Raw genomic sequence first — 24,910 nt, 5'->3', positions numbered from 1 at the left:
GGCCACTGCCCCAGACCTGGTTTAAGGAAAAAGGACTGGTGGGCCCTCTCTATCCACAATTTTCCCTCCACCCTATTCCTACTCAGAACCCCTGGGATTCAGTCTTTAAAGAATTTAACAGGGTCATTTTCCTCCACCCCCACAATATTTTGCCTCCTGTTGAAGTTCTCCAACATGCCCAGCTTCTCCAAAGTTTCCTTCCTCTCACTCTCTAAGGGCTCTACTCTTTCCTCTATGCCAGTGTCCCTCCCTGACAGGTCAGCCATAGCCCTTTTTACCTCCTCCATGTCCACAGAGAGTCCCCGCAATACCTTCTTCAATCTGGCTTTGGAGGCCTCCACTACCACCTTCTTTATTTTCCTGAAACCCTCCTCAGAGGGCTTCACTGCTTCTTCCTTGCACCCCCCCCCCCCATTGCTTTCCTCCTCTCCCTCAAAGCCGGTCCCAGTGCTGCTACTCCTCGACCTCGCACTTCCCGCATCACTCCTGCTGCCTGTGGGGCTCCATTTGAGCTGCATCTTCCAACGCTGCTTGTGACACTGTTCCCGCCTGCTACCACTGGCCTGGAGATGCCTGTGCCTTTACCGGCCTTACTGTCACCACCTCTGACCTTCCTCAGCCAATACGACGGCCCACTGGGCTATCAGCGATTCATAGTCTCTTCATTGCCGATGCTATCTGCGACTTTGCTCCTGCCTGCTGCCGCCGGCCCACATTCGCCCATGCCTTTACCAGCCTTCCCGCTGCTTGTCATGTCGCCGCTGCCTCCGACATTCTCCCATCATCGCGACGGCCTGTTGGACTCTCCATGGTTCACAGGCTCCTCATTGCCTGCTATCTCCTCCTGGTTCATTGCTGGATAACTCTCCTCCTGAGGTGAGCCGCACGCCAATCTCCACGCCACGAGGTCGCTGCTGCCCGTCATCCTGCGGTGGTGGAATCGCTGCTTCTTTCTGAGGGGGTCTCTTATCTTTCTTCCCCATACTTTCTTCTCTTTTCCTGTGTGGCTTGGAGCACTTTTTAGATTTTTTTAATGGCTATTTTTTCTGTATTTTATTCTCTCTTCTCTGGAGCTCTGAGATTTCGCTGCTACTCTCTTCCCGTTATCACGTAATCTCCTGTTTTACCTTTTTTGATCAGGATGGAAGAGTTCAGGGATCAAGTGAAATCATCGGAAATGTGGTCACCAAGGAATTTGATGCTTGATACATGTTCCACCACAACTCCATTGATGTAAATAGGGACATGAGTGTGGCTTCTAGCGTGAAGTCCACAATGATCACCTTGGACTTCTGAGTGTTAAGTGCCAAGTTGATGTCAGCACAACACACAGCCAGGTGCTGGACCTCATCCCTATAGGTCGTCTCATCGTCCCCCCTGATCAGGCCAACCACCCAACCCTCTCCCTTGCATCTATGCAAGGGGAGTTGGTGGGTGTGCAAGGCAGCATGAAAATGGGGCTGATGAGACAGTTGTCAAAAACCTGAATGCCCTCCTGAATCACACTAGGTGTGAATGCTCAGATCTCTTACTTTCTTTGGTAGTTCTTGCCTTAATCACCCTGATCTCCGTAGTTCCACCACCGGTGGCAGAGGCATTTGAGCTCCAGGATTCACCCCTAGCCTCTGCACCTCTCACCCATCAGATATTCCTCAAATGCTATCACTGACTAATGGGAACGCCCAGTAAGAAAAATATGTAAAGTAGCTGAAGAGCACACTTCATCCTATCAACACCCCCAGGGAGTGCTGCTTGTAAGATACTGAACCTTCAGGTTGTGGTGCTTGCTGTGTGCAAAGTGGCTGCATCCACATGTTTTCTCATTGGCTGAGAGTCCCTTTACCACAACTCCAAGATGGCATAGAAATATAAGGTGGCCCTTTCTATTAGCATCACCGTTTCTCACTTCATTCACCTCATGAAAACTCCTGACATTTGGTTCACGTGGACTGCAGTGAGATTAATGTGAGGCAGAGAAATTATCAAGGACGAGATGTGATTGATGAATCATGGTACCTGCACTGGATCTGCAATCCTTCAATGTGCAAATCATCATTTATTGAGGTTCCCCATGGAGAACTGGGGGTGGAGGTGGGAGAGGGAGCCATCAGGGAGAGGAAAGGAGAGGGAGAGGTCAGTGAGAGGGGGAAAGAAAGATGAGAGGGGAGAAGTAGGGATGGGGAGATGGAAGAGGAAGGGGGAGAGAGGAGAGAGAAAGGGAGAGGGGGAGATAGAGGGTGAAAGGAATGAAGGAAGGATTGAGGAAGGACAGACATTTATATTTCTTTAATACCTCACAAAATGATTTAAAACCCTTTACAACCATGGAAATTAAACAGAAAATGTTGGAAGGACTGAGAGGCATTTGGATCTCAGTTAGTGCAGTGCTTCAGGGGTGCCCAGTGCTTTGAGGTCCCATATCCAGGTAGGAGTTATCGACCTCATGGTCGGTTGTTATGTCATCCTGATGGCCGGGTATATATTGATGGAGCAGCTGAGGAAAACTAGCCCCTGACCTTCCACAAGTAGTGCCATGGGCTCTTTTCCATCTGTTGGAGCGGTGAGAGAGAGCTTTGCCTAAACATTCAATCTCTGACAGGGCAGCATTCCCTCTATTCTGCTCTGGGGAGCTGGCTTGCACTCTGTCCTCATCTCTAGAGTGGAACTGGAACCCATGATACACAGGGAAGGCAAGTTCACAATGACCCAGTGTGGTCACCCATGACTGGGGAAAGAGGTATCAGTGAGTAAGGGATGCATAGGGTGCCCAGATGAGGAGTATGTGCATGAGGTGTTAGAGAGGAAGGGCCTCAGTGGATGGAGAACAACACAAGGGGACCCTGTAACTATCTCACCAATGTCAACGAGGGGTATAGATAGAGTAGATGTACACAGGCTTTTTCTACTGAGATGGGTGAGGTAAGAACTAGAGGACATGGGTAAAAGTTGAAATGTTTAAAGGGAATACCAGAGGCAATTTCTTCGTGCAAAGTGGTGAATGTGGGCTCAATTTTGACATTAAAGTAAAATTTGGATAGGTACATGGATGGGAGGGGTGTGCAGGGTTATAGTCCTGATGCAGATCGATGGAACTAGGCAAAATAATAGATCTGCACAGACCAGAAAGGCTGAAGGGTCTGTTCTGTGGTTCCAACTGCAGCCAGAACACTGAGGATTTGGACCCACTTCTGAAGAATAAGCCCTTATAACCATTCTGTCTGAACTGGTGGTGCCTGTGTGTGTGGCTTCACAGGGCAAACAATACAAAACTAATTTTATGTACCTGATGATAAAGGAATCTTGAGTCTCACGAGAAATGTGAAAATGACAGATGCTGGAATCTTCAGTGACCAAATTGAAGCTGCAAGGACTCAGCAGGTCAGGCAACATCCATGGAGAAATGGTCAATCTTAAAAAAGGGTCCCGACCCAAAACGTTGACTGACCATTTCCCTCCACTGATGCTGCCTGACCCACCGAGTCCTTCCAGGTTCTCATGGTTGCCTCAGGGATCTTTGAGTCTGCCTGGAACTTGGGTGGAGCTTCCATGTGTATCCTGTGTGGACTGGGGAAAGGGGACAGGTAGTGAGAGGTGAGTTCAAGCCCATTGTGCCTTTCAAGATCTCCATCTGTTCAGCAGCGAGGGCAGCTCCACCACCTACTCAACAGGCAACTCTTGTTTGGAGGTGCTTGGGCCCCATCCTACACAAACAGTTAACAGTTACTTATCTTTCTCAGGCATTACCTCTTTAAAATGAGGAGATTTGGATAATTCTGCACTCATTAATGTTCTTGCACATTTAAAAAAATCAAACACCAGTATAGAACCTCATTAAGCTGTTCAGAGCGTGTGCCCTGCATTTGACACGAAGTGCCTTTGTGATTGACATGTACCTCCCCCTTTTTGCATTTCAAGAGCAAACAATTTAAAACATTCCTCAAGCACATTCAGTATATGACAGGAGTATGTTTAAAAAAAATATCTTGCAGTCTGACAGAGGTGCAGAATATACATCAGACCATTCAGCCCATCTCTCTGGAGTTCTCACTTGTCAGGAAGGTGCAACAGCGATTACACTTCCTAAGAGGACTAAGCTCGGCAAGGCTACAGGCCACCATCCTGTTAACTTTCTACAGGACTTCTATCAAGAGCGTCTTGGCTGGCTGCATCACAATGCATGCAGGTTGCTGAAGAGCAATGGATTAGAGGTCATCCACAGAACCATAAGAGTGGCAGAGAGGATCACTAGAGTCTCTTCCTCCCTCCATCAACCTGATCTACCAGGCTTGTTGTCTGATGAGGGTGCACAAAAGCATTGTGGATACCAGGGGTTTTACTGTATTTCTTAAACGTTGCAATAGTACTTGCCTCCATCACCTCCTCCAGCAGCCCGTTCCATACACCCACCACCTTCTGTGTAAAAAAAATTACCTCTCAGGTTCCTATTAAATCTCTTCCCCTCACCTTAAAACTATACCCTCTGGTTACCAATTTCCCTCCTCTGGGCAAAAGACTCTGTTCACCCAATCTAATCCTCTCATGATTTTGCACACCTCTATGAGATCATCCTTAATAATCACGCTCTCGCCTGATCAACTTCTCCTGATAGCTCAGGCCTCCAAGTCCTGGCAGCACCCTTGTAAATCTTTGGACTCTGGACTCTCTCCAGCTTGACAACATCTTTCCTATAGCATGGTGACCGAAACTAAACACAATACTCCAAATGGGGGCTCACCAACATCTTAGACAACTGCAACAATCCCTCCCATCTTCTATACTCAATACTTTGACTGCTGAAGCCCATTGTGCTGACTGCCTTTTTTAACTCTCTGATGGGCACTTAATTAGATCTGTCACACTGCTACTTCCATCTTCTTTCAGCAATGAGTTATTGCCCTTCAGTGGCCATTTATTAAGTTCTGTGCACGCTCCACATTGCGCTCCTGTGAAGGTGCAGCTGGGGCATCAGCCTCACTTGCAAATTATTTGCTGAACGTACTGAGGATAAAGGGATAAACTCAACTTAAACTTTCACGGGCATTTATCAGATTGCTGTGTTGTAAGTTGCAGTGGAAAATAAAAAAAAAGCTTATGGTTTAGCACTTTGGCTGGACAGATGATTGAACGGCTAACATGAAAACAAATTGAATGCAAAGGTTAGGAGATTGTCCTTCAGATACACAGGGGAATGATTATATATACTTGGGGTGCAGTGTACAGCATTGGTCTCATTTGAGGAAGATATCAATGCATTGCAGCCCGTTCAGAGGATGTTTAGAAAATACTGGGGCATCAGACACAACCAGATAAAAGATTATAAAATTATGGGAGGAATTGATAAGGAAGACAGTCTTTTATCTCCCCACACCCCCCCCCCCCCAAGGTAGAAATATGAAATACTAGAAGCTCTGAGGTGAGTGACAGCGGAAAGGCTAAAAGTAATATGTAGGGGAATATTTTTTTAAACACATGGAAAGTGGTGGGTGCCAGAAGTTGATTGCCAGGGCAGAGGTGGGAGCTATGATATGATGTGGATGTTTAAAAGACATTTAGACAGGCATGTGGACAGGGAGGGAGAGAAGAATGTATGATCTAGTGAGAAAAGAACTAGAGGTCATGAGTTAAGGATGAAAGGTGAAATGCTTAAAGGGAACATTAGGGGGAACCATTGTGTGAGCATGGAATGCAGGCTCTATTTTGACTCGTGAAATAGTTGGATAGATACATGGATGGGAAGGGTATGGGGGTGGGAGAGGGAGCTATATTCCAGATACAGATCATTGGGACTAGGCAGAATAATAGTTTGGTACAGACTAAATGAGCTGAATGGTCTGGTCGTGCACTGCTGTATTCTATGGAAATCGATCATGTGAAAGCAGTTGGGATTAGCTTAATGGCACCATGGTCAGCACAGGGTGTGAACTAAAGGGCCTGTACTATGTTCTATGAAGAGTGATACCTGGAATGGACTGGTTACCTTATGAAGGCAGTTGGATGTGCTCAGCTTGTATTTACTGGAGCTTAGGAGGTGAAGGGCGACTTGATTGAAAGATAGAAGATTTTGAGGTGTCTTGACAAAAGTGGTTTTTCTCTTGAACAGTTTAAAAAAAAATAGGGAGTCAACCTTTAAAGTCAGAAATGGGATGAATTTGTTTCTCTCAGAGGATCACGAGTTTCTTCTTCAAAGAGTGTGTGAATAGTGCCAGACTATCTTCAAGACAGAGTTCGATTGGTTCTGGATAAAAAAGGGTGTGAAAGTTTAATAAAGATCAACAGAAATGTGGAATTAAAGATGCTGACTGATTGACCATGACCTTATTCAATAGTGGAGCAAGGTTGAGGGGGATATAGCTTGTTCCTAAATCTGCATGTAACCTTCAATGTTAACTGAAAGGTTTTGTCAAGGAATAAATTGACATACCAAGTGAATTAACTGCTGTAATTTGATCTTTTGTGAGAACCTGGAGAGAGTTGTGAAAGTGGGGAGAATAAAAAGTGGGATTAGAATAGGATTAGCGTAAATGGGTTGGCCTGGACTTCATGGGCCGAAGGACCGGTTTCTCTCAATGGCCTCTCAGTTACATTTGGTCTTGGAATGTAGAGCAGGGTAAGTGTGTTCTCTTTCCAAGCTCGGATTATTGGAGTTTCGGGCATATTTTGATTTCTCATCCTTGACTTTCAGTAACTATTTTTTTTAGACAAGTACACAAGCAGGGGCTTTTTTTGAAAGTTATTACTGAACGGACTTGCAACATCCTCCAAGAAAATTATTTTATGATCTTGATGTTGAACACTTAGTCTCAAAGGAGAGACAATATGGTGTGTCTTTTTAAAGGGAGATCATTGATTCAAAAGGTAGATGCCAAATCGGGAAGGTGTGAGATTCAGGGTGCATTAATCATAATGACTTAAATTGCTGTCCTACACATTTTCACCCTCTGAAGTTTGCTTGTGAATCTTCATTCTGGTTTTATTTAATCCAACTGGAAGTGATCTCTATTTGTCCAGTTGATCTCAGAGAGATTCAGCATGAAACAGGCCCTTTAGCCCATACAATTTGTACTGATCATCAACCACTCATTTGCCCTAAATTCCATTTCTTTATTCTCCCCACATACACATCAACTCTTCCAGATTCTAACCTTCACCTACACACTGCTCCTGAGCTGCATCTTTAAATTAAAAACCGAACACCAGGGGAAACCCACATGGAGAACATGCAAACTCCACAATGACAGTATTAGAGGTCAGAATTGAACCTTGATCTCCAGTGCTGTGAGGCAGCAGCTTTACTTGCTGCTCCACTGTGCTGCCCAGTGGAGATATCACCTTTACCTGTGGGTCAGGAGTCTGTGTGTTCAGGTCCCAACGAGAAACTTCAACTTAATATTCCGGCCAACCCTCTGGTGCAGCTCTGAGGTAGTGCCGCAAACTTCAGAGGTGCTGACTTTATAAGAAAACTTTAATTTCAGGCTTTCTCTGGAACTCAAGAAATTTCATGGCACTACATGCAAGGTGTTCTCCACAGTAGATAAGGGCCAACATTTGTCCCTCTAACAGAACTGCTTGCCGACATAAAGGAAGAAACGTTTGAGATATATGGATCAAGCATAGGCAAATGAGATGAGCTCAGGAGGGCAACTTGATTGGCTTGGATAAACAGAGAATAGTACAACACAGGAACAGACGCTTCACCCCACCATGTCTGTACTGAACAATGCCAAATTTCTCTTTTGCTTGCATGATTCCTATCCCTCCATGTTCTGCACATTCCTGTCTATCTAAAAGCCTCTTAGACTCTACTATCGTATCGGCTTCCACCACTACTCTTGACAAACTGTTTCAGGCATCCACCACTAGGCTGCCCATCTCCTTTAAACTTTTCTCCCTCTCACCTTAAATGCACGTCCTCAGCTACTTACATTTCTACCCTGGGAAAAAAAGATTTTGTCTGCCCTATCAATGCCTTGAATCATTTTATACTCCTCGATCAGGTTTGGCCTCAGCCTCTGGACAACAATATTTGTCCTACCTCTCTCCATAGCTCATATCCTCTAATCAACATCCAGGTATCCTTAGCAAAGCCTGAACATCCTTTCTCTAATGGAAGATGTGGAGGGCTGAAGATCCTCTTCCTGACCGAGATTACTCAGAGACTTTGTCAGAGCTTGCTGTGCAGAACTAGACTGCAAGTTTCAAACATTACAGAAGCCTTCACTGGCTCAAATATGGTTTGGTACATCCCGAGATTATAGATACGTGCAAAGAGGTTCTTAATTTATGTACTGGACAAATTATTGATTTATTCCACTTCATTTTTGCAACAATCTTATCCAGATTCAAATTCCATCCAGTGAAGGCATCAATGTCTTTTAATTGACTCAAGAAGTTATCCAACATTATGAAGGAACACCATCGCCATGGTCCCAACCACTTCTCATTGCTACTATTAGGCAAAAGGTATAGAAGCCTAAAGGCCAGCCCCTCTAGGTTCAATTACAGTTTCTTTCCAACAGCTATGAGGCCCTTGAACATCCCCTTGAGGTACTAATCATGGATTGCTCTGACAAGAGGACTGTCTGCATTAATGCAAAGACACTTTATCTTCTTGCACTATGGAAATTGTAAATATTTATTATTTAGGTTTTGTATTTATTATCTCTTTTCAATTTAATGTATACTATTATAGCTTTTTTGTTATATGATGCACCAGTCAGTTACAGCAAGTAAGAATTTTGGGCATGTATGAATTGTACAATACGGGATAACAATAAACTCATTATCATGACCATATTGGAAATAGCAAGCTCTCCCGCTAGTTGATTCATGCCCTGATCCCTGATGCTTCAGTTGTGAGCCGATTGCTGTGCCTCATAAACTACACCTGGGGATATGTCCAAAATGATAACATTAGAATAAAATAAAGAAAATCTTGACACGTCGCTGATTTAGGAACCATTTTCAGTGTTTGATATTGAAGTATGATTTTTGGAAAGCATTGCTGGATCTGAACTGAATTCTAAATCTTGTCCCTGGCTAGTAATCAATTGTATTAGTATCTCCATCAGGAATCAAAACACTAGGGGAGGAGTCACGTGATGGAGTAATGGCTGGTAGGGTAAAACCAGCCCTCTCCAGAAAAGAAGAAAAAAAGTTAAGTAAAGACAAAGTTCAATAAATACAAAATATAAGAAATAAAAGATAAAGTTGCAGAGAAGAGAAAGAAAATGGCACCTAAGAAGGAAAAAGTAAAAACAATGAGAAAAAAAGAAAAGACACCAGAAAAGAAAGAAGGCCTTACCTGCACGAAGGAACAGGGAGCCGTGGTGGAGAAGAGCGCCTGATTTCCGATGTTGGTGACGGCCGTGCGGAGTTGCGACCCCCTGACCGGTGGACTGCAAAAATGGCTCTCTGAGCCAAACAAAAGTGCGCAATCTAAGGTGAAGAAAAACACCGACGGGAACGGGGCTCAGCCGAGGAGCGGGCAACCATGGAGTGACCAGCTGAGGGATGTCCGACACCAGGGCTCTCAGATGGAAGATGAGGAAAGCGGCAGGAGAGGGAGTGAAGTACCAGGTGAGAAAGAAAGTCGACGGGGTGAAAGGAAAGAAGAGCAGCAGCAAGAAAAATGTAAAGAACAGAAGATAAAATGCAAAGATTAGAACTGATCATGACAGAAATAGGGAAAAGAGAAACGGCTGTAGAAATGGAAGTAAACGACTAAAGAGGAAAATTGGAAAAAAGTGATAAAAACATTAAAGAGACATAAAAGTTGTTAGCTCAGAAAATTGATATGTTGGAAAATTATAGTAGGCGAAACAACATAAAAATAGTGGGCCTAAAGGAAGATGAAGAAGGCACAGATATGAAGGAATTTATAAAAGAATGGATCCCGAAGGTCCTGGGGATGACAGAAATGCAGGAAGGAATGGAAATAGAAAGGGCACACAGAACACTAGCTCCGAAACCACAGACACATCAAAAACCAAGATCCATTTTAGTAAAATTTTTGAGATTATACAAGAAGAGAAAATATACTGGAGCAGGCAAGGAATAAAATTAGAGAAGACAATAAACCATTGGAATACAAGGATCAAAAAATATTTTTTTACTCAGACATAAGTTTTGAACTCTTAAAGAAGAGGAAGGAGTTTAATACAGCAAAATCAATCCTATGGAAAAAAGGTTATAAATTCATGTTAAGACATCCAGCTGTGCTTAAAATATTTATCCCCAGGGAGCAAAATAGACTGTTCTCGGATCCGGAGGAAGCACAAAAATTTGCAGAATGCTTGCAGGACAGAAGAAGAGATGAAGAGATGTAATAAGAATGAAGAACGGCAATAAAATATATATATCAAGATGTAAAAACAATGTATATGTAAAGAACTAAAGAAGGGAAAGAGAAGGGAAGGAAGAAAGTAAGGGAAAAAAAAGGAGAGAACTTTGTTATATGTGTAAAAATAAAAGTGTTTTCTGGGGGGGGAGTTGGGGGGGAGAGAATAACCGTCACTGCGAAATCAGTTGACGCTTGCGAGCAGGTTCACAATCCAAATGGAAAGGGGAGTTGTGGTTGCCCGGCAAGGGATAAGGGGCAACTCAGAGAGAGGGGAGATATTTGGGGTTAAGGGAATATTGGATGTGGGAGTTGTTGGAGCATTTTATATTTTAAATGTGTTGTCATACATTGAGTTTAAAAAGGTAAAACTGAGAGATCAAAATGGGGAAAAGGGGGATGATGGTGGTGAGGAAGCGGAAATGAGGTGCAAACAGGATATGAGATGGCCACGTTGAACTATATGACTATAAACATTAATGGAATACATAATCAAATTAAAAGGAAGATGCGATTAAATTTAGTGAAAAAAGAAAAAATAGATATAGCATTTGTGCAGGAAACTCATCTAACTGAAGTGAAACAACAAATTAAAGAGCGACTGGGTAGGGCATGTAGTGGCAGTATGATATAATTCAAAAGCTAGAGGTGTAGGTGTATTAATTAATAAAAATGTACCAATCAAAATAGAGGAGGAAATAATAGATCCAGCAGGGAGGTATGTAATGATAAAGTGTCAGATATATTCAGAATTTTGGAATTTGCTCAATATATATGCACCTAATGTGGAGGATCAAAAGTTTATGCAAGATTTTTTTTGAAGATTGCAGATACACAAGGAAATATATTGATAGGAGGGGATTTTAACCTTAATTTGGATCCAATCTTGGATTAAACTAGACAAAAGACTAGTAAAAAGAATAAAGTGGCAAAATTTATGGTTAAATCAATGCAGGAAATGAAACTTATGGATATATGGAGGAGGCATCACCCAAGAGAGAAGGAATACTCATATTATTCAAGTAGGCATAAAACATACTCAAGGATTGATATGTTTTTGTTGTCGGCCCATATTCAAAGGAGAGTTAGGAAAACTGAATATAAAGCTAGATTACTATCTGATCAATCACCTCTGTTATTAGCAATAGAACTGGAGGACATCCCACCAAGAACATGTAGATGGAGGTTAAATTCCATGCTACTTAAAAGGCAGGAATTTAGAGAGTTTATTGAACGCCAAATTAAAACATATTTTGAAATAAATACGGAATCAGTGAAAGACAAATTTATATTATGGGATGAAATGAAAGCCTTCATTAGAGGGCAGATATTAAGTTATGTAACTAAGATGAAAAAGGACTACAATCGGGAAATAGAGCAGTTGGAAAGGGAGATAGTAAATACAGAAAAGGAACTAGTAAAAAGGGATGATATAACGAAAAGGAGAGAATTGGCAGACAAAAAATAAAATAAAAAGCATTAAAAATGTACAAGGTGGATAAGAACATAATGAAAATAAAGCAAAAGTATTATGAACTAGAAGAAAAAACACATAAAATATTAGCTTGGCAACTTAAAACAGAACAAGCTAAAAGAACTGTATTGGCATCAAGGAAAAAGGACAAACAAATTACATATAATCCAATGGAGATTAATGAGAACTTTAAGGAATTTTATGAACAATTATACCAAACTGAGAACGAGGGGAAAGATGATAAACTAGAAGAGTTTTTATCTAAAATTGAACTGCCGAAATTGCAAGGAGGAACAAAACAAACTGATAAAACCATTTGAAATAGAGGAAGCACAGGATATATTAAAAAAGCTGCCGAACAATAAAATGCCTGGAGAGGATGGATTCCCAACAGAATTCTATAAAACATTTAAAGAGTTATTATTTCCTCCTCTCCTGGAAGTAATGAACCAGAGAGAAGAAACACAAAACTTGCCAGATTCATGTAAGACAGCAATAATTACAGTAATACCAAAGACGGGGAAGGATCCACTAACACCAGCATCATATAGACCAATATCTCGACTTAATTCAGATTATAAGATAATAGCGAAATTATTAGCATAGAGATTGGCCGATTGTGTACCAAAAATAGTAAAATAAAATCAAACTGGATTTATTAAGAAAAAGATAAACAGTGGATAATGTCTGTAAACTTATTAATCTAATTCATGCAGTTCAAGGAAATAAGAAGCCAACAGTGGTTGTTGCTTTGGATGCAGAAAAAAGCCTTTGACAGAGTAGAATGGAATTATTTATTTAAAGTTTCACAGAAGTTCAATCTACCAGAAAAATATATTAATTGGATTAAAGCATTATATAATGGACCATTGGTGAAGGTAACAGTAAATGGATATGTATTGAACCAATTTAAATTAAGTAGGTCAACTAGACAGGGTTGTCCATTATCCCCCTCACTGATCGCTTTAGGAATAGAACCATTGGCAGAACTGATAAGAACAGAAAATAAAATAAAAGGAATAAAAATAAAGGAGGTGTATAAAATCAGTTTATTTGCAGATGACATCATAGTAAACTTAACAGAACCAGAAATATCAATAAAAGAATTACATAAGAAATTGAAGTAGTATGGAGAAATATCGGGGTACAAGATCAACACAAATAAAAGTGGTGATGCCAATGAGTAATGCGGATTATACAGAATTTAAAAAAGAATCACCATTTAAATGGCAAACACAAGCAATCCAATACCTAGGTATTAGGTTAGATAATAACTTAAACCACCTGTACAAATTAAATTATCAGCCACTAATAAAGAAATTGCAGGAAGACTTAGAACATTGGAAAGAATTACCGCTAACGTTGATAGGGAGGGTAAATTGCATTAAAATGAATGTCTTCCCAAGGATACAATACTTATTTAAATCGTTACCAACTCCTTTAACAGAGAAATTCTTTAATGAACTAAAGAGAATATTAAGGAAATTCTTGTGGAAAGGGGGGAAACCGAGGATAGCATTAGATAAATTAACAGAGAGGTATAACCAAGGTGGTTTGCAGTTACCAAACTTTAAAAATTATTATAGAGCAGAACAATTAAGGTATTTATCAGATTTTTAACCAGACAAGGGAAAATCCAGACTGGACTAAGATAGAACTAGATCAAATTGGGGAGAAGGTACCGGAACATATACTTTATAAGTGGGATGAAAAGCTGGTGCAATATAAAAGCTTACCAGTACTGCATCATTTACTCAATATATGGAAGGAATATATATATTTCCTTTCCACTTAAATAGGAAAAAAACGAATTACCAAATACCAAAATTACTATTGACGCAAAATCCGCTAATCCCTTTTACAATAGTTAACCTTTCCTTTAGCGAATGGGAGAGACAAGGAATAAAAAAAAGTAGAAAATTGTTTTTTGGGAAATAATTTACTAACATTTGAACAGTTGAAGTACAAATATGGAATAACTCATGGTACAATATTTGCATGTCATCAATTGAAAGCTTATTTAAAGGATAAATTGGGAAACAGACTGAGATTACCAGAAGGAAGCAGCTTTGAATATGTGATTACAGACACAATGATAATTAAAAGATTTATAACGGACATGTACATTAAGCTGCAAGATAAGGAAAATGATGAAATAAGCTATAAACCCAAACAAAAGTGGGAAAAGGATTTAAACATAAAGATAAAAAATGTAACATGGGAAAAGTTATGTTCTGGAACTTTGAAGAATATAATAAACACAAGGTACACATGATACAGTATAATTGGTTACACAGGTTATATATCATGCCCCAAAAGTTAAAAAATGGGATCCAACATTATCAGATAGATGTTTTGCTGGAAGAAGGAAATGGGAACAACAGTACATGTAATTTGGGCATGTAAGAAAGTGAAAAAGTTTTGGGAAGATCAAAATCAGATATTAAATAAAATCACAAAAAATAACATACCAAAAAATCCAGAGATCTTTCTTCTAAGTAATATAAGAAGTAAGGAATTAGGCCTCAAATTGGATAAAGTGCAAAAAGATTTATTATGATAGCCTTAGCATTAGCAAAAAAATGTATAACGTCAACTTTGAAAATGGAAGAGAGCCTGAGAATAGAGCAATGGTGCATGGAAATGAATAAATGTATTCCATTGGAAAAAATAACATATAATTTAAAAAATAAAGTTACATTATTTGAACAAATTTGGGAACCATACATGGAACATAACAGAGAGGGTTTGCCTCAGACCTCCACCCCCTAAAATGATAAGACAAAACGACTTGATCCAGTGTGTAAAAGAAGATGACACATTTTTCTTGTTTATTTTTCATTGGGTGATGACATTGTTTAATGGTTTTATTGTATTGTATATGTTGAATATTTATTGGTTTTGGAGGGGGGTGGAAAGGGGGGAGGGAAGGTAGGGGGATAAAAAGGGAGAAAATTCCATTGTGTATATTTAATGAGAAACGTTTGTACATATTTTGGTTGATATGGTTCACAGTGTGAAAAATTAAAAAATATTTTAAAAAAAGAATCAAAACACTAGAGTTTTTGTGCTGTTTTAAATGAAATAAACAATTCACCAATCCGCCTCACGTAGGATTTGGCTGCAATTTATTTAATTCCATTTGACTTTGGGAGAGCATTGTTTGGGCTTTATCAGAGTGCAGATTTGGCTTGGGCAGAACCCTGACCTGGGTCTATCCAGGAATTGCTTTCATCACAAACACTGACTGAATTTAACTATCCTTAGAATTGCAGACATGAGAAATCACAATTTAAAAAGGAACTATAGGCTTAGAGGTGATTAGAATGTACAATGATATTCAGCTCTAATTCCTTCCTTCTTACACTCAAATCTTCCTTGCAGTTTCTTGTCTTCTTAATTATGTGATTGATTCCCAAAGTAAAATAAAATGGCCTGTGTAACTGGATCCCAAAGGATGGGACAGTCGTTACAGAACATGGGGGAGTGAAGAAATGTCTCTGTGCCACTCTACAAATGACCACTCTCGGTATGGCAGAGAAGGCTGTATCACAAATTTGCTCACTCAGTAATTATTGTTGGACAAACACGTTCATGTGCGATATTCCAGGCATGGTGAGGCAGGTAACCATTTTCCTTCCAATGTGGGAGGCCATTGGGCAATGGTGGGGAGGAAAAAAAATTAAATCAATAGATCAGATTATCTGGCTCAATTCTCATTTCAGAGAAATTCACCAGTTTCCATAGGATCCCTACCCTTGATGTGAGTATTTCAGATTCCACTGCTCCATGCCTCGCTCCTGATTTCACTCCTGAAAAGCAGGACTTTAATTTTAAGGTTCATAGAATCACAGAGTAGAAACAGGTCCTTCGACCCAACTTGCCTCACCACCAAAATGTCGCACCTGCCTGCATTTGGCCCACTTTATCCATGTATCTGTCTCTCTATTTCATAAACATTGCAATAGTACCTGCCTCATCCATCTCCTCCAGCATCCCATTCCATACATCCACCACTCTGTGGAAAAAAAATGTTAGCCCTCAGCTTCCTTTAAATCTCTGCCCCCCTCACCTTAAACCTATGTTTTCTGGCTCTGGGTAAAAGATCTATTCCTGTCATGATTTTGTACATCTCTATAAGATCGCCCCTCATCCTCCATCACTCCAAGGAATAAAGCTCAACTCCTCCCTATAGCTCACCTCCCCCCCCCCGAGTCCTGACAAAATCCTCGTCAATCTTCTTTGCACCCTCTCCAGCTTGACGATATCTTTACTATAACATGGTGACCAAAAAAAGAACACAATACTCCAATCTGGGCCTCACCAAGATCTTTTCAACGGCAACGTCCTCCCAACTTTAACATTCAACACAATTGACGAAGGCCGAAAAACTTTTTGACCACCCCATCTATTTGTGACCCCACTTTCAAGGTACTAGGTACCTGTACTCCTGTGTCAGTCTCCACTATTCCGCAGATTCCTACCATTCATTGTGTAGGTCCTACCCAGGTTAAACCTCCAGGTTGAATCTACGCTGACTATCCACCATCCATTTTTACTCTGATACCACACTAATCTGATTTTATTTTCTCCTCATTCTTGTCTTGCAGATTCTACCCCTTATTAACACACAGGGTAATTAATCTCTCCCAATCAACCTTCCAACATACACCTTTGGAATGTGGAAGGAAATTAGAACGCCTGGACAAAACCTGTGCATTACCCAAATGCGCTGCAGAATGGTGGACATTCAGAGATTTTAACACTCAAGAATTTGAAGTTCTTAATCTCTTCCACAGCTGACTCCTTGATGAGGTCTGGTCTGTGTTCTGATTTTCCCCTCCTGAAGTCCACAATCAGTTCCTTATGTTTCCTTAGGTCAGCTTCATTCAAGAGCAGTCAAGCTGCAGAGATCACTGTATTCTCACATAGTGTCCGTTGCTCTGGCTGCTGCAGCCAATCCTCTGAGCCATCCTGATGCACTGCCTGCTCCATTCTGAGCATCAGCTCATCTCCAAGCAGTCCTCGTGCTTTCAGTAACTTCTGCTATCCTTCCACATCGTGACGCACAGTTGAGGGGCAGTGGTGCTGCATCAATGCACTGACTGCCAGAATGGAGACTTGGTTGAGGGATAGTGGTGCTGTGTCGATACACAGACTGGTGGAACGAGATCCACGTTGCCACCACAAGGACCGCAGCGACCCACTGAATGTTTTGCATGGATAAAGCACACCAACTGGCCATCACATCCGCGCAGGTTAAAACTTTTAACTTTCAGCTAATTATAATTACAAAACCATGACATTAAATATTTGAAATGCAGAATTCACCAAGTTTCAACCACTACAAACACATATGCAACAGGATTGTGCAGCAGGAATTCTATGTGGACAAGTGTGAGGTGTTGCACTTTGGGACGATTAACCAAATTAGGACATGCACAGTAAACAGTAGGGGACTGAGGAGAGGAGTAGAACAGAGAGATCTGGGAATACAGATACATAACTCCCTGAAAGTGACATCACTGGTCGGTAGGGTCGTAAAGAAAAGCTTTTGGCACACTGGCTTTAAGAATTGAGTACATGAGTTGTTATGGTGAAGTTGCATAAGACCTTAATGAGGCTAAATTTTGAGTAGATTTACAAGCATGTTGCTGGAACAAGAGGAACTGAATTATAGGGAAAGGTTAAACAGGCTAGGACTTTAGTCCCTGGAGAATCAGAAAATGAGGGGAGATTTGATAGAGCTATACAAAACATTGAGGGGTATAGATAGAGTAAATGGATGCAGGCTTTTCCACTGAGGTTAGGTGAGACAAGAATGAGAGGACATGGGTTAAGAGTGAAAGGGGAAATGTTTAAAGGAAACATTTGAGGGATCTTCTTCACACAGAGACTGGTGAGAGTGTGGAACGAGCTGCCAGCTAGATTCAATTTCTACATTTAAGAAGAATTCGGATAGGTACATGGATGGGAGGGCTATGGAGAGTTGTCTGGGAGCAGGTCCAGATGGGCCTAAGGGCCTGATTCTGTGATGTAGTGTTCTATGGTCCCCAGGTGGTGAGGAGATACAGAAATTCCACTCGCTCCTCAACCATTCCACTACTCCAGAAATTCTCCTGCAAAGTATTCCTCACTCCACCCAAAACCTTAGTGGGGAGAGAAGTTGATCTTTGAGCAGATCTTCCAGGACTGGTGGTGGATCTGACTCTTAGATAGGCACATGACTACAAGACAGCTGGGAATGAGGGAGGGAAGGATTAGTTTGTTGTGGAGTACATTGGTTTAGGTAGGTACTGTGCTGTAATGTTCTCTGACAAGGATGTCAATACTTTGGAGTGGGTGCAGAGATTTACCAAGATGTTGCCTCGATTGGAAAAATATGTCTTATAAAGCAAGGTTGACAGAGCTAGGGCTTGTCTCCTTAGAGCTACGAAGGATGAAAGGTGACTTAATAGAGGTAAATAAGATTATGAGGGGTTAAGATAGGGTGAAGAGCCAGTACTGTTTTCCTGGGGCAACAACAACAAATACCAGAGGAGTGGAGGAAAGTTTAGGGGAGATGTCAAAGTGAGGCTTTTTTTTAAAACTCAGAGTGGTGAATGAGTGCCTGGAATGGCTTTTAAGGGGTGGAGGTGGACATTCAAAAGATTCTTAGACATGCACGTGGATGTAACCAAAATGCAGGGGGGAGGGTGTACAGTTTTAATGGGTGAGAGGGAGGGAAAGGTCAGATTGATAATGGAGTAAGCTTGGAATAGTCATAGATGGAACATTACAAGATAGCACAGGCCTTTTGGCCCACAATGTTGAGCTAACCTATGTAAATCTACTTCACGTCAATTTAATCAATCCCTCCCTTACACGCATAACCTTCTATTTTTATTACAACCATGTGCCGATATTAGTCTTTCAATTCTCCGTATTGTACCTTCAAGTTCAAATTACATTTTATTATCACCTGATTGTACATGTAGAACCCGACAAAACAGCGCCTCTCCAGACCATGGCGCACACACACACAAAAAAAACACAAAATACACAGGTCACAATGTTCATATAAATAAACAAAATAAAAATACATAAATATTGAGGATGATTTTTGCATGGTTTCAGCATACTGTTCACCAATCCCACAGCCTGCAGGAAGAAGCTATTCCACAGTCTGCCATGCTTGATTTTGCTGCTTGTGCCTTTTCTTCTTGATGGTAGTGGATTAAAGATACTATATACTGAATGGAAAGAGTCTTTTACAGCTCCTTGAGCCTGATTTAGACAACACTCCCAGTAAATATTGTCATCCACCACTCTCTGTGTATCTCTGACATCTCCACTAAACTTTCCTCCCCACCCCTCTGGTGTTTGCCAATGTTGCCCGGGGAAAAGGTACTGGCTGAGCACCTCAATCTTAAAAATATTAATTAATTTCCTTCTTATGTTTCATTGCTCTAAAGAGGAAAACCCTAACTCTATCAGCTGTCATCATCAGCCGCTGCCCAACCCTGTCTATCGTGCCCCAACCCCATGTACCATGCCCCAAACCCGTCAAAGATTGCCCTACTCCCGTCAACTGTGGCACCACCTTACAATGGAACCGGCCACTCACACAGGCTGAGAAAGAAAATCATGTTGGAGAAACATTTCAAATTGCAAATGCCCGAAAAAGACAAAAAGGCATTACCTGCTTCAGCTTCTTCAGATCCTCATCCAGCTCAAGATTGTCCAGGATGACGGCGACAAACAGGCTCAGGAGAATCTGCAGCAAAAGTCAAACCTTTTTTTCAGGAATAATTCCAAACCACATCTCAGCATGCAAGATTGAACGCAATATAAAAAAACAGTGTGGACTACTGTCCATCACAATGCCTCAACACAGAATTACATGTGCAACATATCAGGTCCAACTTTGGAAAAGGGATACCAATACAAGCTAGCAGTTGATTTGACAATTTGTAAATTTTTTCCTACTTCATGAGACTTGTGTAAATGTCACACAATAACATAATCTTCAGCAGGCTCACACTATTTGACCGCCCTGCTCTATGTTGGTGCGTTCTTCTCCATCCCACCCCTCATGTCCCGCCATCCCTCTCTCCAGTGCTGTTTTTCCAGCTTCACCTTGAACCAGTCGCTATTCCTTCCTTCCACTGCTCTTTGAGAGCGGGTGAATGTTCTTCCTGCTTGTTCTTACTTACTATGATGGAGTCAGAGTTGTGCAGCACAGAAACTGACCCTTTTGTCTAGCTACACTAGATGACTGATGAGAGGTGACTTAATAGAGGTATATAATAGTTTGAGGAGCTTAGATAGGGTGGATAGCCAGCACCCTTTTACAGGAGTGACCATAAAAAACTCCAGAGGTCATCTGATTAACATGAAAGGAGGAAAGTTTAGAGGAGATGTCAGAGGTAATTTGTTTTTTTTTAATATTCCCAACATAGTGTGGTGGGTTCCCAGAATGTATTTGCTTTGCAGGGGGTGCTGGTGGAGGCTGGTACAATAGGGACATTCAAGAGATTTTTAGATATGTTCATGGATGTAAGAAAAATAGAGAGTTAGGGGTGAGATTGGGAAGGATTAGAATGTGGAATAGATCGGCACAACATCATGGGCTGAAGGGCCTCTATACCAATGTTCCACATACAGTAATCCCACTTGTCTGCAGTGGGACTGTATCCTTCTTACCTATTTAAGTGCTGCTCTCAGTGGGAGAACCCTTTGGACCCAACATCCCTTTCTTTCTCTGCCACTTGCTTGCCCTTCACTCTTTGTGGGTTCTATTACATCTTCTGTAACCTTAGGAGGAAATTTACAGCAGGCAGTTAACGCACCAGCACATCTTGGGGATGTCAGAGGAAACCGGAGCACTCAGGGTTCCGGGTGGGGGGTGGAGAACCCAGGCAGTCACATGGAGGACTCCACATGGACAGCGCTGGAGGTCAGGATTGAACCAGGAACTCGAGAACAGCAGCAGCACTACTTCATTAATGTATGAGTGGAGGTTTCTCCTGGATTCCCAATCAGATGTGGTTCCTTGGAAGAGGAAAAGTCTCCCATATAACCATCTATAGCACAAAAACAGGCCAGTGCTGAACATCTTCTCCCACCTAGTCCCACTGACCTGCATTTGACCCATAACACTCCACACTGGATTCCTTTCCTCAGCCTCTACATCGCTCCTTCTTTATGATTTTCCTTAAATCTTCCTTCATTGCCTCCAATGTGGCTGGTGCAAAACATGCATTGACAAAAAGAATCCCTGAACTTGGCTGGGATTCTGTCACCAAGTAAGAGGCACTTTATTGCTTTATTGCTTGTTTGGTTTGTAGTCAAGAAAACATGAGATTAATTTTGTGTTTTTCAATTAATTTTCATTACCTGTCACTTAATATCAAACACCAAAACACAAATAAACCACAAGGAGCAAATGCTGCATTACTGCAATTAATATTCTTCTGCATTTTGAAGTAGGGGAGCTGGTTAGTTCCTCTTAAGACACACAATACAATGCTATAGATTAAAGGATTTGCCTCTTGATAGTATACTCTCTTTCTCCTCTGTATTCCCTGGAGATTCTGGTTAAGCAGGTAGAACTCTGTGGGTATCACCGATCTCGATCAGAACTGTTAGAGCACAATAGAGCAATGTGCAAAATACTGGAGGAACTAGGCAGGTCAGGCAGCATCTTCAGAAGGTTTTGGGCCGTAACCCTTCATCAGTGATCCAACAGAGACCACAAGCATTGGGCATGTCTTGACTCTCTGCAAGACTAATAATAGTCAATCCCCACCACACTCCCCTCTTCCCAAACCCTCCTACCATTTTCTTCTCACAGAAGGTGGTGAATCTCTGGAATTCTTCACCCGAAAGGTTTGTGGAAGTATCACTCAGATTGAAAGAGTGCAGAGAGGATTTGCAAGGATGTTGCCAGGAGTTGAGATGCTGAGTTACAGGGAAAGGTTAAACAGGTTGGGACTTTATTCCCTGGAGCATTGGAGAAAGAGGAAGATTTGATAGATAGATAAAATTATCAGGGTATAGAGAGGGTAAATGCAAGCAGGCATTTTCCACTGAGGTTAGGTGAGACAAGAACTAGAGGACATCAGTTAAGGGTGAAGGGGAAATGTTGAAAGGCAACTTTGGGGAGAACTTCACACAGAGGGTAGTGAGAGCGTGGAACGAGCTGACAATGGAAGAAGTGGTGGATGCGGGCTCGATTTTGACATCGACATTTGGACAGGTACATGGATGGGGTAGAGAAATGGAGGGCTATGGTCTGTGTGCAGGTCAATAGGCCAGGGAAGAATAATAGATCATGGAGTAAAAGGGTCGAAGGGCCTACTTATGTGCTGTGGTGTTCTATGGATTACTGAAGAGAGATAAATACGTTTGTTGTTATTTTTTAAAGATCCTGGAATTGAGGGTGTGGGGAACTGACACAAGAAATAAATTGAGGCCAGGGTCAGATCATCTCTGATCATATTGAATAGGGGCCAGAAATGAGGGGCCGAATAGCCTATTGTAGTTCCTACTTTCCGACATATGGTACATAGGTTTGAAATATTTACTTCGCTTTAGTATTTACCAAATTTCTTTCACAGCAATGTGGGAGAATCTGGAACTGAGGATGACTGATTAAAAATGTTAGGTCACCAGGAGTTTGTAAAGAGGAAATAGGAAACTTACATTCCTATAGAATCCTTCACATCCTTTGCGTTTCATCCAATGGAATGTGGTCACTGTTGTATGCAGGCAATAAGGCAGCCAAAAAGCAAGATCCCACAACCTATAAAGCTCAGTTAACTTGCTTTGAGTGTTGGTTGGCTGGGGCACTGGAGACAATGCTCATGCCCAGGTGTCTGGGGACAGATCAGGAATGTTGAATGTTTAATCTAGCAGATGGCACCTCCGACCCTGCAGTACTCACTCAGTAACTAATTGGGCACGTCAGCCTTGATTGTTGTGCTCTATTCTCAGGCACGGGACTTGAACCAACAGCTTTCTGACTCAGCAACAGGTGTGCCACTCACTGAGATTTAGCTCACCCAAGGACAGGGGTGGGAGAGAGGAAGGGTTTTAGCCACAGTTCAAAATACGTTGTGGTAGAGTTCGGGTCAGGTGGTGTGTGATGTAGGGGCCAGAGAGGCAGAGACACAGTTGCTGGAACAACACACCAAGTACTGGAGGAGCTCAGCTGGTCAGGAAACATCCTCGGAAGGCCGTAAATCCATCATCAAGGAAAGCAAGAAACCAGACAGATACTCAAATAAAAAGCAGTATTCACTAGGGTGCAAGCGTTGGCAGTTGGGGGTGGGGACTCGGGGAGTGGGATTGGAAATGGGGGGTGATTTTTAGAGAAGTGCAAATATGGGGGAAGGGAGGTAGACGAGCAGGGTGATAGGACTGAAGTGCTAGAGGGATGATCTCCATCTCTGATGTCTCCCTGCTGCACCCTGTCAGAGAGAAGAGTGCTCAACTTTTGCTGGGGGCGGCTGTGCACAAAACAGCAAAGATTGACAGCTGAAGACCAGTTTCAAGATGTGTGCTCATGAAGTCATTAATCAATGGAGAAATTAACTAACTGCATTCAACCCTTGCATATTAACAGATTGATTCCCAAATTAGACTCAACCAGCCATGCCAGTGGGTGATGCTTATTGAGGGAGCTAGGGCAGAGTGCAGTGAGTTTGCTGCTGCCTTCTTCACATCGCCTGTTTCCAATCCTGCCCTTCCTTCCCAACTCAATGCACACCCGTGTCTTGACACTGCACTGGTGAGATTCTGCCTTCCAGAGATGTTGACCTGAAGCCCCTCCTCATCTTCAATGTATATCCAATCTTCATCCCATCCTCAGTTGCTTATTATGGCATCCAGTCCAGAACTGCCCAGAGTTTGAAGCCACATGCGGCAGGTAAACAGCCTTCTGGCCCATCGAACCCATGCTCACCACAAACCAACCACTTACAATAATCCTACATTAATCCCATTTCATTTTCGCCGCCTTCCCATCAACTCCCCTGAGATTCTGCAAATTAGCCACACACGAGGGGCAACTTGTAGTGGTCAATTAAGCTACCAGCCAACATGCCTTTGGGATATAAGGGGGAAACAGGAATAGTCGAAGTAAGCCCCACACAGTTGCAGGGGAAACGTGCAAACTCCAAACAGACAGCAGAGGAAGTTGGGATCAAACCCAGTGTTTCTTGTTCTGTGAGGGAGTAGTGCTGTTCAGTGCCAGAGCTGACTGTAAGCTCCTCTCCTTGTCTGCAAATCCCCCCCCCCCCACCCTAACCTTGATACCTCTGACCTCAAATCTCACTTCACTCTGACCGTCCATGAATTGAACCATTCCACCACTAGAGGTTGTGGCTGACATCAGCTTGGGTCTTTCCAAGTAACAAGTCAAAGACATTCAATGTTAGCACCATCCCCTGCCAGCAACATCCTGAGTGGGAAGGGGTCTCCGTTGTGCAGAAAGTTAGCTGGACCAGCCAGAGAAACAGGACAGCACAGCCTCTAGGCTCCAGAAACCCAGGTTTTTTACCAACCTTCGGTGCTCTCCGAGCAGAACTTTCACGTTCTCCCTATGACCCAGTGGTGCTCCAACATCCAAATGACGTGCAGGGTCAGGAGGTTAATCAGCTGCTGTAAACAACCCACCCCCCCCCAGCATGTTGAATGAGGAGAAATTTGATAAGAATGCATGGAAAACAAAAGGAAGGGGATGGATAAAGAATGAGTCCAAATGAGTCGGTGCAAACTGGGTGGGCCGAAGAGCCTGTTCCTGGGCTGTGCCTAAGGGGCTTCTTCTTAGTGAGTGACACACCACCCAACCCCCCCATTCTGCTTTCCCCACCATGCCACAAGGAGTACGAAGGCAGTCTCACCACATGTAGACAAATGCAGCTCCAACAACTCACAGAGGACCCATCCGAGACAAAGCAGGGTCGACTGGTCACCTGTCAGTCTAAAGTCATTCCCTCCACCAATAAGTCGACGGTGTCTATCCTCTCCGACGCATGATGTAGCAGCTGCCCCCCACCCTACCCAGGATCCTCCGCCAGCACCTCCCGAACTGGTCCCCCGAGTAATGGGCAGCA

The 24,910-nt window shown here is 42.3% G+C and overlaps 1 protein-coding gene across 1 annotated transcript in view; it reads right to left on the bottom strand.

Annotated features, from left to right (window-relative positions):
* nalcn (sodium leak channel, non-selective) overlaps positions 1 to 24,910 on the bottom strand; it is a 240,857-nt gene that overhangs the window by 113,288 nt on the left and 102,659 nt on the right. The window contains exon 14 of the mRNA XM_069890481.1: positions 19,492 to 19,566. Coding sequence (XP_069746582.1) covers positions 19,492 to 19,566 — 75 coding nt within the window. The remainder of the gene's footprint in view (positions 1 to 19,491; positions 19,567 to 24,910) is intronic.

This window comes from Narcine bancroftii, chromosome 7 (assembly GCF_036971445.1).
Source record: "Narcine bancroftii isolate sNarBan1 chromosome 7, sNarBan1.hap1, whole genome shotgun sequence".
Classification (NCBI taxonomy): domain Eukaryota; kingdom Metazoa; phylum Chordata; class Chondrichthyes; order Torpediniformes; family Narcinidae; genus Narcine; species Narcine bancroftii.
This window is presented reverse-complemented; position numbering and strand designations above follow the sequence as displayed.